The sequence below is a fragment of the Perna viridis genome, chromosome 12 (assembly GCF_037379345.1).
Source record: "Perna viridis isolate PV_CMFRI_1.1 ecotype Kerala chromosome 12, ASM3737934v1, whole genome shotgun sequence".
NCBI lineage: Eukaryota > Metazoa > Mollusca > Bivalvia > Mytilida > Mytilidae > Perna > Perna viridis.
The window spans coordinates 19412358-19425856 of record NC_142456.1 but is presented as its reverse complement, the minus strand read 5'-3'; the positions used below and the strand labels follow the sequence as shown (position 1 = coordinate 19425856).

General features: G+C 33.3%; 1 protein-coding gene across 5 annotated transcripts in view; it reads right to left on the bottom strand.

The window, feature by feature from the left end:
- The window catches only part of LOC148601590 (basement membrane-specific heparan sulfate proteoglycan core protein-like), a 158293-nt gene that overhangs the window by 31147 nt on the left and 113647 nt on the right, over positions 1-13499 (bottom strand). For all 5 annotated transcript variants that reach the window (XM_088554734.1, XM_088554732.1, XM_088554731.1 and 2 more), the window contains 13 exons: positions 12504-12839; positions 11506-11633; positions 10796-10882; positions 10465-10532; positions 9024-9175; positions 8250-8370; positions 7249-7352; positions 3369-3543; positions 2516-2788; positions 1935-2225; positions 1383-1528; positions 1087-1204; positions 465-588 (listed from right to left, as the gene is read on the bottom strand). In XM_088554734.1, the coding sequence (XP_088410860.1) occupies positions 465-588; positions 1087-1204; positions 1383-1528; positions 1935-2225; positions 2516-2788; positions 3369-3543; positions 7249-7352; positions 8250-8370; positions 9024-9175; positions 10465-10532; positions 10796-10882; positions 11506-11633; positions 12504-12839 (2123 nt within the window). The remainder of the gene's footprint in view (positions 1-464; positions 589-1086; positions 1205-1382; positions 1529-1934; positions 2226-2515; positions 2789-3368; positions 3544-7248; positions 7353-8249; positions 8371-9023; positions 9176-10464; positions 10533-10795; positions 10883-11505; positions 11634-12503; positions 12840-13499) is intronic.

Below are 13499 nucleotides of genomic sequence, written 5' to 3'. Positions count from 1 at the left end.
GTGGTTTCCAACTTTCCTGTTTTTATGCAGATATAGCAATTTGTTATACAGACTAATTTCGACGACAGCAAAGAGTTTATCAGTTCGGTAATTTTGTTATTACCCTTAATTAAAGGTCAATATACTGTCCTTGGCTGATTTGATTGTTGTCTCTTCGACACATTCCAAATTTCTTCACTATATATCAAAATCAAGTCTTGTTTATCTTTTAGTAAAAATCGGATTATTTATAGAAAGACAGAAAGATAACAGGTTTCCATGTCTGTCTGGTTGCCAGTAAACCACACACCAAACTTTTTTTATATCCCCGTCATTAAGTTTGGATGGGATTTAGGAATCATCTTGTTCATCTGCCCATATTTCTAGTTATCCCCAGAGTAGTCCATTTTTAATAGTAGTCCAGTCCATGATTCTGTAAGTGCCTCCAATAGCATTATATTTCACACCCTCCCCCTACTTTTTACCTGCTCCATGAAATGGTTGGTGGTGGATCTCCTCCCATTACTCTACACTGGAACAATGCACTCTCTCCTGTTTTGATAGTCTGTGAAATAGCTGGGTAGATATCCAACTTGGGCTTGGCTCGTCCTAAAACAAAGCATAAAATCTTTTTGATACATGAATCATTTTTAAGAATGCATAAAAAATGCTTTGCAGGATGAAGTTTAATATGCTTGCTGAAGTTATATCTGATATGGATTTAACATTCGAGTTTTATACAGCTCTGAATGGATTGTTTTTAAATGTTTGACACCCATAAAGATTTTTACCAGAATGGAACAGGGTCAAATAACTTAAATAATTGCAATGAGACTTATAAAAACATTACATGGACAAACAAAAAAGATGAATGGCATATCTGATTACTATATACCCCAAATTTGGATTCTAGAGGGGTATGATAAATGATATTCAAATGACATCAATTGAAATAAACTATTAATCAAAGTTTATGGCAATTAGTGAAAGGGATTTTGACTGTAAAAACAGGAAATAGTTTGGTTTTTGTGTGAATAATTTCCTATCTTTTAACGAAATTATTTTAAAATAAAGAGAAAGCTTACATCAATTAACTCAAATACTTACTTTCCACTTCTACAATAGCATAAGCCTGGCCAAGTCCTGCAGGGTTCTCAGCTCTGCAGACATACACACCACGGTCCTCTATCTGGGCATTAACAATCCTCAAAGTCTCACCAACAGTCTAAATACACATAAACAGAAGGTATAGACATTAGTGGTTATAATAACACCTGAAAACTTGAATTCTGTAATGAACATTTATCCTTACTCAATTAATCTTGCCTTAATAATAAACTTGATTGAGGTCACAGGTTACATAAAAATGTCCCCCCCCCCATTTCAGACAAATAACTAATTACTTGATGTCTGGAAGTCAGTTCTCCTCGAGCTTTAGACCATGTGACCTTTGGTGGTGGTACTCCAGTAACGGCACACCTAAGGGTACCAGTTGTGCCCTGAGGAATAGTTATTCTATCTGGACTGACAGTAGCTTTTGGTACAACTTCTATAAAATTGAATTAAAACATAAATATAAATATAAATATAACATTGTGTGTTAAAATAAGTTAGATTTTTCAAAACACATGGATCAATACATTTTATGTTGAGACAACCCTACAAATTCAAACTTATCTTTTTGTTTTTCAGACATTACAAGAAAAATAAATGATGGGCACTGTATAACATCATTTGATTTACCAGACATATTTACTCACATGGAAATGAAACCTGATCCATTCCCCTGATCAATTTTATTTCACAAAATTATTGCTGCCTTTATCCAAGTCCCAAACCCAATATTTTCCTCTCTCCTATTGAACAGTCTCCAAAGGTTTTCTATGGAAGAGGAAAAGATTGGATTTTGTTGATGGACTAAAACTGTCATCAAAATCATCACATTCTCAACTTACGTTCAACTTCTGGTCTAACAGTAAGTGTAGTAGTAGCTGTTCCCCGGTTTCCAGTAGGTGTTACGGCAGTACAGATGTAGGAACCAGCATAAGATGGCTGGATGTTGTTCAATGTCAGAACACCTTTATCCTGTGAGGAACCTGGGGGAAGACCACCAGATCGGGACCAGATAAACTCTGGCCTGATAGATTGGTCCTCAGTGTAACAGATTAGCTGTTCTGTTGTGCCAACTGTGGCAATGATGGCTACCTGTCTGACAATTACTGTGATACTGGTGGTTGGATTTGTACCTAAAATAGGATCAGATTGATTGAATTATTATGCAATGGTAAGGTGACTAGGCATCCTTTATTTACACATGCATTAGTGTTTAATTCATCCATTTTTAACTCTTTCAATGGACTGTTTCCCTATATCAAGGGTTCACTGATTAATTAATCCTTTTTACATATAAATAATCAGCTACAATTACATTATTTGAGGTTAGAAATAATTATAACAGTATTATTACTGTGACCGCCTTGTAATCGCAAGAAGTAAAATATGCATTTTGTCAATTTAAATTCAACACATAACTTACTCTTAGTGACATAGAGAATTGTTCTAACTTCAGTTACTCCAGCATTATTGGTAGCTTTACAGAAATACTCAGCCTCATCATTACGAGTGGTGATAGGGATCCTCAGAACTCCTCCAGAAATAACAGCATTAGAGTTCATTGGGCCATTCTTTCGGTACCATTCAACTGTGGGAGCTGGTCGACCAGTGGCGATACATCTGAACTCTGTTGTATCAAATTCATTGACAGTTTGGAATGCAGGTTCTATTCTTACAGTTGGTGATGTCTGAGATGCTGGAAAGAATATATACTGAATTATACTCAATTCAGTTCATGATAAAATAAAGTTTTCATTGATTTTGTGGGAGTTTCCCCCTGCCGTAGGAGGGATGAGAGGTATGCTGTCATATAAACATGTTAACATTAATTAAGTGTATGTCTCTATAAGAATCAGGCAGTGGGTACAACATTGTATGAAAAAAACCATCACTTTGAAAATTTAATTTGAATATTTGCAAAAAAAGACAAGATTTACCATATAATTTTCGTTAACTGATTTAACCTCTTTTTTCTAAAATTCTATTGAACCATTTCTGAGCAAATCCAGTGATGTAGAGATCAAATACTGGTCTTTTCAAATAGAGAAAGCATCCTTGAATGAAGTAATTATGTCAGATCTGTGGGTTTTTGAATTGCATGTTTCTGAGTTTTCCCATTTAAAAAAAAAATTATACTTAACTCTAAAGAACATTTGCTTTGCCTAAAAACTTTCTACTGCCATTTAAGGTTTCTATGTCTTTGTCCACATTACTAAAGTCTGATTACATACATTATGGGTTATTTACAAGAAATTTTGGTTTCACTACAAACTTACCACTGACTCTCAAAGTTGCAATATCATTGTCCATGTTAAACATGTCCGATCCTGTACATTCATAGTTCCCAGCATCCTCTGGTCGGACATTTGGTATGACAAGAACACCATTCTGATCAATGGCCCTGTTTGGCATTAAACCTCCAACTCTGGACCATGACAGGATATAATTACTCTGAAAACATTAATTTGTCATTTATTTATTATTCCAGATGAGACAATTTGCCCTCAAAGATTGTGTCATATATAGAATTCTATTATGTCACAATTTTGACAGGTCTTAAACTTCATCATCATGTTACATGACTTACGTATAAAACATGTAAAAGTCCTTTTCACATGTGTTGGTGACATGACCATGATAACTAAGGTGTAATAGTTCATCATGTCACAAATATGTCCTTATCAGCAGTTTAAAATGGTAAGGGATCAAAAAAGCAAAGTTATGATATATTTTGTATCAAATAAGACACAAAAGGGTATAAAGCCAGCACACTTAATATAACTTTTCAAATGCAATTTGAGAAACATTTCTACATGTACATAAAACCATGCATCTGTGAAAGCTTTTATCATGACAATATGATAATGTAGGTGGCAGTGACCAATTTTTTTTTCAAAGTAGAATTAAAAGCAGAATTAAGGAAATCTGGATAATATATGTATTGCACAATCATAACAATGATAATATGAGGTACATGAATTAAACAAGTGATGCAGCAAAGCTAAACATGTGTATTTATTCACTCATTACATGTTCAAACATCTATAATTTTTGGAATAAACATTGGGACAATAAATAGAAAACAGCAAATAGTGAACAAGCATTAGCAATCAAACTCTATGAGCTGGTTTTAAAAATGTATGAGCAGAAATTTTCTGATTGCTTAATTTCTGAGTTATGGATAACTTAAAAACAAAAAGAAAAAAACAAAAACTTATATTGTGATATTATATGGAAGTAGAACCCAATTTCATTGAAAAAAATCTTAAATTGAGACGTCCTCAAAGCCTCGAGTTTTCCTTATATTTCAAGCTATTTGATTGGTCAAAATTTAAATATGGGATTAGTTGAAACCCTCAAATTTAGGCTTTTTTTTAATGGGCCCAAGACAAGAAACTATAAATTTGAAACTGAATAAGTACAAATTTTCCATGGAATTCCATTCTTCCAATTCATGGATTTTCATGGAAAACCCAGAGATGTGAAAGTGATCATCTGAAATTGTTGCTACAAGAGAGAAAATACACAGGCAGGAACTTATTACATATAAATGATCTATACATTCAAAACCACCAAGGCAGGAACCTAGCATCTAAACATCTACACATTCAAATGGAATTCAGGGGAATTATAACCTGTAACATTTATCAGTGGTTACTATTGTTTCTACAGAGCTGTTGAAATATAATTAAAGTGTGTTCTGCAGCTGTCAATAGTCTTTTTCTGACATGTTTGGGTGGATCCTTATCAAAATTAGCATGACAGATCCTGCAGGTCAAATGATATATGAACATCAGTTCAAATGTCTTTCCTACCATTCTTGGATACCCCAGAAACTAAAATTCACTAACCTTTACAGCATGTAAAATAGTTAACTTCTAGGATTAGAGAGTTGGTCTTCTCTTTACGTTTTATCATTAATTTTTTACTAGATATTTGCTAGCCTAATTTTAGCTATATGAAGTATAGATATGTTCTAAATCTATAGCCACATCAGTTTCAGAGAAGAAACATCATTTTAGTCACTAAAAAATGAAAGATTTAAGTTACAGTATCTCATTACTAGAAACTGACCAAAAAAAGATCCTGATTTTGAAGTTACCCACCCTAATTTTTCCTATATTTTTATCATTTACTAATGGGCAGGAGTAGATGAGAATCTACTTGTTAATGTTATGAAGTCTAAGTGTTCATACATCCAGTCAGGTAATGGGCATTCAATCAAGGGAACACTAACTCCATTTCCTGTACTTAAATATATTACTCGCTGTAAATTAAAAAATTTTTCCATGCCTTTAAAGAATTCATAACATGACATTGACGGTCACAAGACAGATTTTTTATGACCGTTTCTGAAGAATTTCAACAGCTCTGTTACAAGAGGTAAAAAAAACTTCTACGCTGCTTAGGATGGGTGGTTGGATAGAACAGTTGTTTTTAGTGAACAATGAAAATGTGATTAGAAATAAATTGACAGGGTGCTTTAAGAAAAAAGAATGATGAAGTCCTAAATTTTGAACTTCAAATCAGTAAATGGGGAATTTTACTTACGGCAAATCCCTGGTCAATGAAGATTAATAATAGACATGATGTAGTGATAATGATAATACATACATTAAAACAACAAAATAAAGCAGGTAAGATAAACTGAAATAGCATGATAGCCATTAATTGATAAAACAAAAGCTTTACATGTTTTTACAAAGTTTCTTGATGTACACTTAAAGATTAAAAGCCTCAATAAAAAATGTATACCATGTTGTTTGTGATGAACAAATTAACAGACAATATATCAATATGCCCTGTTGTGTGGTACATAAATTCCCCTCATCATATTTATCTGACCTGCTGTATAGTGACAAATGACCACGTCAATTTGTATCATAATGCAGTAGCATTAGGCCAACTAAATTTAATTCCTTGGTTCTTAAGTCTTCCCTAGCCTGCCTGCTTTAAGGGTACCACAATCTAAATTTTTGTCCTCTGCACCTTCGTGTCATTTTTCCAAGTATCAACAATACAAGGGACAATAATAAATAAGTCTCCCTCCCCTCTGAGATATACATGAAATATGACACTTCTCCCTCCCCTCTGAGATATTCATGAAATATGACCCTTCACCCTCCACTCTGAAATTATACATGAAATATGACCCTAGAACCAAGAATTAAATTTGAATGGCCTAAATTAGATTAAATCCAATTTTGCATTTGGGGTCCACATATGGGCGGAGCTTCACAACATATTTTACAAAAGGTATGAAACAGGTAAAATGAGGTATATTATATTCTTAAATCACATAAAGTACACACATGTCCTGTATATGGATACATTTACATGCATAATGAATGAAGGAATAATATATCTTGAACAAGGTCTCAATATTGTTGCCATGCCAGACACCATTTAGAATTTAGATGAAAATGTCTCCATTTTAAGCCAAACACCAATTAGCACTATACAGCTAGTACTAGTATAGTTTTTCAAGTTGGTTGATGATGTCCTTAATATATGGCCATTAACCAATGGTCAAAAAACTATCAGGTGAATGATGGGTATTTTTTACCATGTATATCCCTTTACCAGATTGCATGAGAGAAGACCAAAACCAAATATTTACCTGTCTTTGTCTCCTGCCCTATGATACCCAAATTCATAAGCTATATGTGAATTTTTAACATATACTTAAGCCAGCCTGACCTGACATTGAATAATCTAAGACCATGGGTAAAAAAAATAATTTCTTTATCAAACATACCTATTTTAAAGACCTGACGAAGACCATTATTTTGGCGTGTGTAAATTTGGCAAATTTGGGGCAAAAAATATGAATAATGTTTGTGCTTTTAATTTTTATGGATGCCGAGTGGCTCTTTAAGTACATAAGCCCACAGTAAATATTTAGCTGAATTCATTTTGGCATCACCAGACTTAGAATCAGCTAAATTATCCAAAACTAGAAAAGGCTATCCATCATATAGAAATACCAATTAGAAAATATTCTAAATCAAAAAGACCAAGAACTGATCCTTACTGTACAACTTGAAGGAAAGTTACATACTTCAGTAGGTCTACTAAGCTTAGCATTTATGTATTATAAACCAATAATAGCTCAAACAGTAATATTAAAGAGATTCAAAAAGTTTTAGAAAGTACCTGCAGGTTTCCAACAGCAACACAGACAAACCTAACTGACTGTCCTTCATCAACATTTTGTTCCTTCGGTGGCTCAATGTAGACTCTGATTGGCTGTTGTCTTCCTGTAAAGACAAAACAAACACTTCAAAGTAAACTGAAACATATCATTCTATGAGGTACCATGCTACAAAACATTATCATATGTTCATTGTTATTTGATTTGTGTGTTTTTGTATAGATATGGTCATTTGTGTCTTTTTATGAATAGTTTCACTTCATTTATTTTTTGGAACCTTTTACAACTTGCTTTTATGGTACGGGTCTTGCCCCTCATTGAAAACCCTGTGGTGACCTGTAAAAGTTTCATTGTATATTGCTTGGCATTTGGAGGATGACTATCTTCATTGGCAACCATACCGCATCTCCTACTTTTTTTATTATTTTATATTTATGTCATGTTCCATCACAAATCAAGGAAGAGCTTGTCAGGATTAATTTTAAAGGAAAATATACTCACAAATGTGACATACCAAACAAGTGGTGAATCCAGAAATTCTGAACAGTGATTTTCAATCTTTGTTACTTAGTCAACCAGACTTTTCAAACTTAAGATTGAATAATGATCTCCTTCACTTAAGGCCGATATACTACCCTGAGACCACTGAGGTGGTAGAAACTATTAAGAAGCATTACTACTTGTTTTAAAATATTTAGTAATAGGTTGCCTAAATTCATCCAACCTTTGTCTTCCCCTTTACTGTGAAAATATTTTAATTTGTGGATACCAATGTTCGTGGATTAGGGAAAATACACAAGTTCATAGATTTCTGAATTCATGGTTTTAAGATTTTCAGTACACACATCAATGGGAATCTGCTGTAAGTTGGGAACAAAATTTCTCGGTTTGGTTCACCCAAGAAAACCACAAAAATTGGTACCCCACGAACAATAGTACCTTCACAGCACTAGGAAAGTGGTCCCTCTTACTTGTAGTCCATTTATAAAGTTTAATCCCTTACCTAGGACAACAAGGTTAACATATTCCCTGTTACTGCCATGGACATTGGTGGCAGTACAAACATATCGTCCTGAATCAGTTTCCTGGATATCTTGTATCGTCAGTGTGTACCGTGGTCCAACCTTAATAAAATAGACAAATAATTTGTCAAATTATTTTAAACAGTGGCTTTACTAGAACATTTATCTATAATATTATATATGAATTGAATAATGCATATAGGGTTGTATTTTCATAAAAAGATTTCAAAAATAATTTTGTCCATATAATACATGATATAATCTGTTGATGAGGAATGGAAGAAAACTTGAATATGAAATTATCAATTTGACACAATAATAACCATTTCCTCAATTAATAAACGAGGAAGTTTTTTGACTGGAGGTTACAAACATGTATTTAAACCTTGTTTCAATGTTTGGCAGCATAATAACTAATATGAAAATAACACAACAAATACTAGGTATTCAAAAGCGAAAATGACAATAACTTCCTAACTTCTGTATGAAACACCATAATCACTTTTCACCAGTGTAATAAATAACCTATCACCTTCTGTGAAATTTTGGAAATGTTTTGTATATAAGACCTTCAGTAAATGTCAAGAATCTCAAAAGTTAATGGACAAACACACCAACAAAAAAGCATAAGAAATACTTGACCCCCTCCCTTTTTCCACTGGACCCACTGTCTCAGTGTAAAAGATAAATAAACAAAACTGGGTTATGTTTGATGTTGGACTAACTGTTTGGATATAAAAGATAAATCAACAAACCTGGGCCCTATTAGGTAATTGCTGTCCATCAATTCTGCTCCAGATAATGTTGAAAGGGCCCGGACCTTGTACATTACACTGGAAGGTGATAGTCTGACCAACTGGTTCCTCTAATCTGACTGGGTTAACAGTAACAACTGGTTTCAGATCAGCTGTAATAAATAATCAAATCACTGAATCTCTAATAAAAAAAAATTCCATATTTTCAAAAATCAGATTTAGCCGTATAAAAAACACATTTTCGAGTGAACTTTTTAATATATAATATTATAATAAAACATTAATTGATGTTAAAGGGAAAGAGTTTGTCTTTCCATCATAAATTGAAAATCATCTGATAACTGCCACAGGTAGTTAACTGAACTAGTAATGTGAATTCATTATTATTTGTGGGTATTTATTTATGTGGTTTTCATGGGTGGTGTGGAACAACAAAATCAAGCCTTAGAATTCAACGATCATTTGTCTCTTAGATAAGAGTTAACTCAATAAGAAAGACTTTAAATCTTTGCATCATACATATGTCATTGAAGAGGAAGCTACATTCAGTTATCGACATCCTGTCACCCTTAATTATTTAATTAAAAGACAAATCTCAATTGTTAATTTGAACTTAATGGGGTTACCATTGTAGTGTATTGACAGTGTTAACCATAAATATATTGTCAGAGAGTAGTTCAGTACTTTTGGCTGTTTCTATCTCTCCACCAACAACAGATGTCATAAAACAAACAGAACAACTCAGTGGGTAAGAGTAGCTGAAACTGCTAAGTAGTTCTGATAAAATGGCAATCAGTAAGCTCAGTGTTTTACCATTTTCATTTAATTTAGACTTAGCAATGGCCCCTGAATTTTTTATTCAAAAAGAATTTTGATTCACCAGAACTTTTACTCCTAATTAGGTAAATGAAAATCTCCGAGGATGTACCATATATCTTATTTTGACTCTTTATAAACATTACTTCTGTCTCAATGACAGTGTTGTGAAACTATCATATATGCAAAATACTAAATGCTTAAAAAAGGTTTGTTTAAATATCCAACCAAAAGGCCTTTTTTAGTCATAGTTTTACTGAAAATGCAAAGAAAACGTTGATTTTTTAAAGGCTTTATTGACCCACAAACCATGAAGTCAAATACCCAACGAATTTTTTTTTTCCTCTACCCATATATATTGATAACACTCAAAATAAATGAAGCCGCATTAGACTTATCTTTCTAGCAGACAATACACACATTTAATTCCATCCATATAGGAAACTCATGTTCTTGAAATTTAAAGCTCTTCTCAATGGTTCAATTAACTACCTAAGGCCCTACATCAGATGAATGTAATTTAATTAAAGAAGACCAACCCTATCCCGTGAACATTACTATTGCATGTACTGTAATTCTGCAAAACAAAAACTTTCAGTTTTGCCAATATATACAAGATACATACCATCACCCCTCACACATTTACCACCAACATCTCTTGGATTACCAACATATCCCCTCTCTGTGTCACATCTGTAATATAAAAAATTCAATTGTTTAAAACAAATATATCAAGTTTTCCAAATGTGAAATAAAAGATAGATTGAGTACAGCTTTAAAAAAAAAAAAAAAAAACAAGACAGGTCTTAAAACAACAATGATTCACAGATATAAAATATTCCACTTTTTGTGTTACAAATTCATTCCTATTATGATATTGTTGATAAAAAATCTTAAGTCTATTTTTGAAAATGAATTAGGACAAGAGAGATATTTACAGTTAGTTAGAGTCTTACCTCTCACAATTCCTACCAAGATAACCAGGTGGACACCTGTCACAGGTAACTTGTCCATCTTGGTCCAAGAAACAACTTCTGGAGAATCTGTCAACAAAATATATACCAAACATTACATTTTGACAACACAGTGTCAGTTAATTAAGAATCAATGGAAATCAATTTTGGATACTTACTTTGTAACTTCTCAGTACATCTTGTTGAATATGGTTGCCTTGCATAGCTTTGTTTTACTAATTACTCACTGGTGCATCATAAAAAAATAGCCAGTTTTACTCATTACTAATTGGTGCATCATGAAAGACTAGCCAGTTTTACTCATTCCTCACTTGTGCATCATGAAAAACTAACCAGTTTTACTCATTACTCACTGGTGCATCATGAGAAACTAACCAGTTTTACTCATTACTTACTGGTGCATCATGAAAAAATAGCCAATTTTACTCATTACTCACTAGTGCATTATGGAGAACTAACCAATTTTACTCATTATTAACTGGTGCATCATGAAAGACTATCAAAAACCAATAACTGTAGAAAACTATGTCATGCCAAATGTGCAGCAATATAAATTACCAACAAAAGTTAACAAAGAATCTTTAAAAAATCTGAAAACCATTTTAAGAGGGTTGATATTGAAGAGGCCAAGAAAATATTTCCCCTCATTTCACTCAAACATTTAAAAATATCCATTGAACCTTAAAACTCACTGGTTAGATGGAACTGTAAGAGGACATGGGCAAGAGCGACAGTCATTGGGTGTACCAGCTGTAGCATCACCATAGTAACCAGTAGCACAACGCTCACATCTGTCTCCTTCAGTATTGTCTTGGCAGTTCTAGTTAACAAAGATAAGAATCAATTCTACAACCAAATAACAAGTATAATAGTTAACTTTGGGGAATACAGTTGGTCTTCCCTTGATTAAATGTTAATGTCTTAAGAAGGTAACTAGACCATAAACAAGGAGATTTAATTATTTCTTTAATCAAAGTTTGGTAGAAAGTTGTCATTTGTCCAACTGTCTACCTAAGGGAGTTCATCAGAGGATTGTCATTTTCCAAGGGAAAACTAACTCTATTCCCTGAAGTAACATTAAACTATAATACTGGCTGTAATTTTTATTTGAATTTTATTGCTTGTTTCACAGTCAATAATGCAACGTTTAAATGTGTCAATCAATAGCAAACAATAATATAATATATTAATAATACAGAATAACAGCAGTTCTGAAGTCGACACAGAAAACATCAGAGTGAGCCAGACAGGACATGAAGTTTCGTCCAGATGTTCAAACCTGCCATTACTCTGTTTATTTGCAATGTCACAGTTGATTTCACTCAAAAAGTAATATCAAAATGACCAAAATGTTTTAATATCTCAAAAGTGGCCAGAGAAAGAAAATACCAGGCAGAAAAAAACAACAGAAAAAAAGATAAAATTGCCAATAAAACCACATTATATTTGATGTCCTCTTCTTTTTCATTGAAAACTATAGTTTATAATGTTATAAGGTGGCATTACCTTTGAGCATCAATGTTTGTGCCGTTTTATTTAATTCATGCAAATTTTTATAATTCATTTTCTTCTTTTGTTAACTTTATTTTAAAACAAGAATATAAATCTCAATTTTATTATTATAAAAAGATCAAAATACAGCATCCTCCTGGTGACAAACAAATGTACAATAAGTAATCAATTAACTCACCAGACAGACACCTGTTTCTGGGTCACATGACGAAGCATGGCCGTTACAGCTACACCTGACACAACGGTTAGAACTCTCATCCTTAAGGTATCCATCAGCACACTTCTCACATGACAAGCCAGTATAGCCTTCTGGGCACTGACATCTCTCAACCATTGGTGCACGATCAAGGGAGGTAAATGATGATACAGCAGTGTCAAGGCGTAAGTCACGAATTGAGGTGAAGGAAGTGATGGTATGATAGGTGGCTCTGATGAGGATAGCCTCTACATCAGACAAGATCCTGAGGAAGGCCTCTCTGGTAGGTGTGTTACCATCACTCAATCGGAAGCTTGACTGTGGAAAAAGCAAACAAAATATTCAGAATAATGAACTTAGTTCATTTACAAAATTATAGACACTATGTCTAGTCTATAAAAATTTTGAATTTAATTTCAGTATTCCATTGTATACCTGTCCCCATGTCAGGACCTTGCTCAATGATTGTTGTGTCCCTTCCCTTAATATGATTTTTTATTTCCTATCAACTCATATAAATTGGTTTAAGGCATCAGAAAGATAAATACTAGTTTCTCAGGCCATCTTTTGTTTCTCTTAAGGCACTGGCTAATATGAAAGATTATAACATATCCAAAAATTCCATTATTTAGTATTTTTCACAGAAAATATAGTAAATTTAACCAAAACCCACCCAAAAGCCATACATATATATGAGGGAGATTCCAAATTTTTCATTGATTTTCCTAATGTGGGAGAGTATGCCAGTTACCCATTTTTATTCCATTGATATCGAAATTAAAATGAGTGGTGCGGCATCATCTTAAGAGACAAGGAATGAGCCACAGAAGTAACAACTTATGTTCAGTCAGCCTTACAGAACACAGATCACTGTAAATGTAATACTGTGAAAGTACTATTGTTCGTGGGGTACCAATTTTCATGGTTTTCGTGAGTGAGCAAGACCCACGAAATTTGGTTCCCAATGAAAAGCAGACT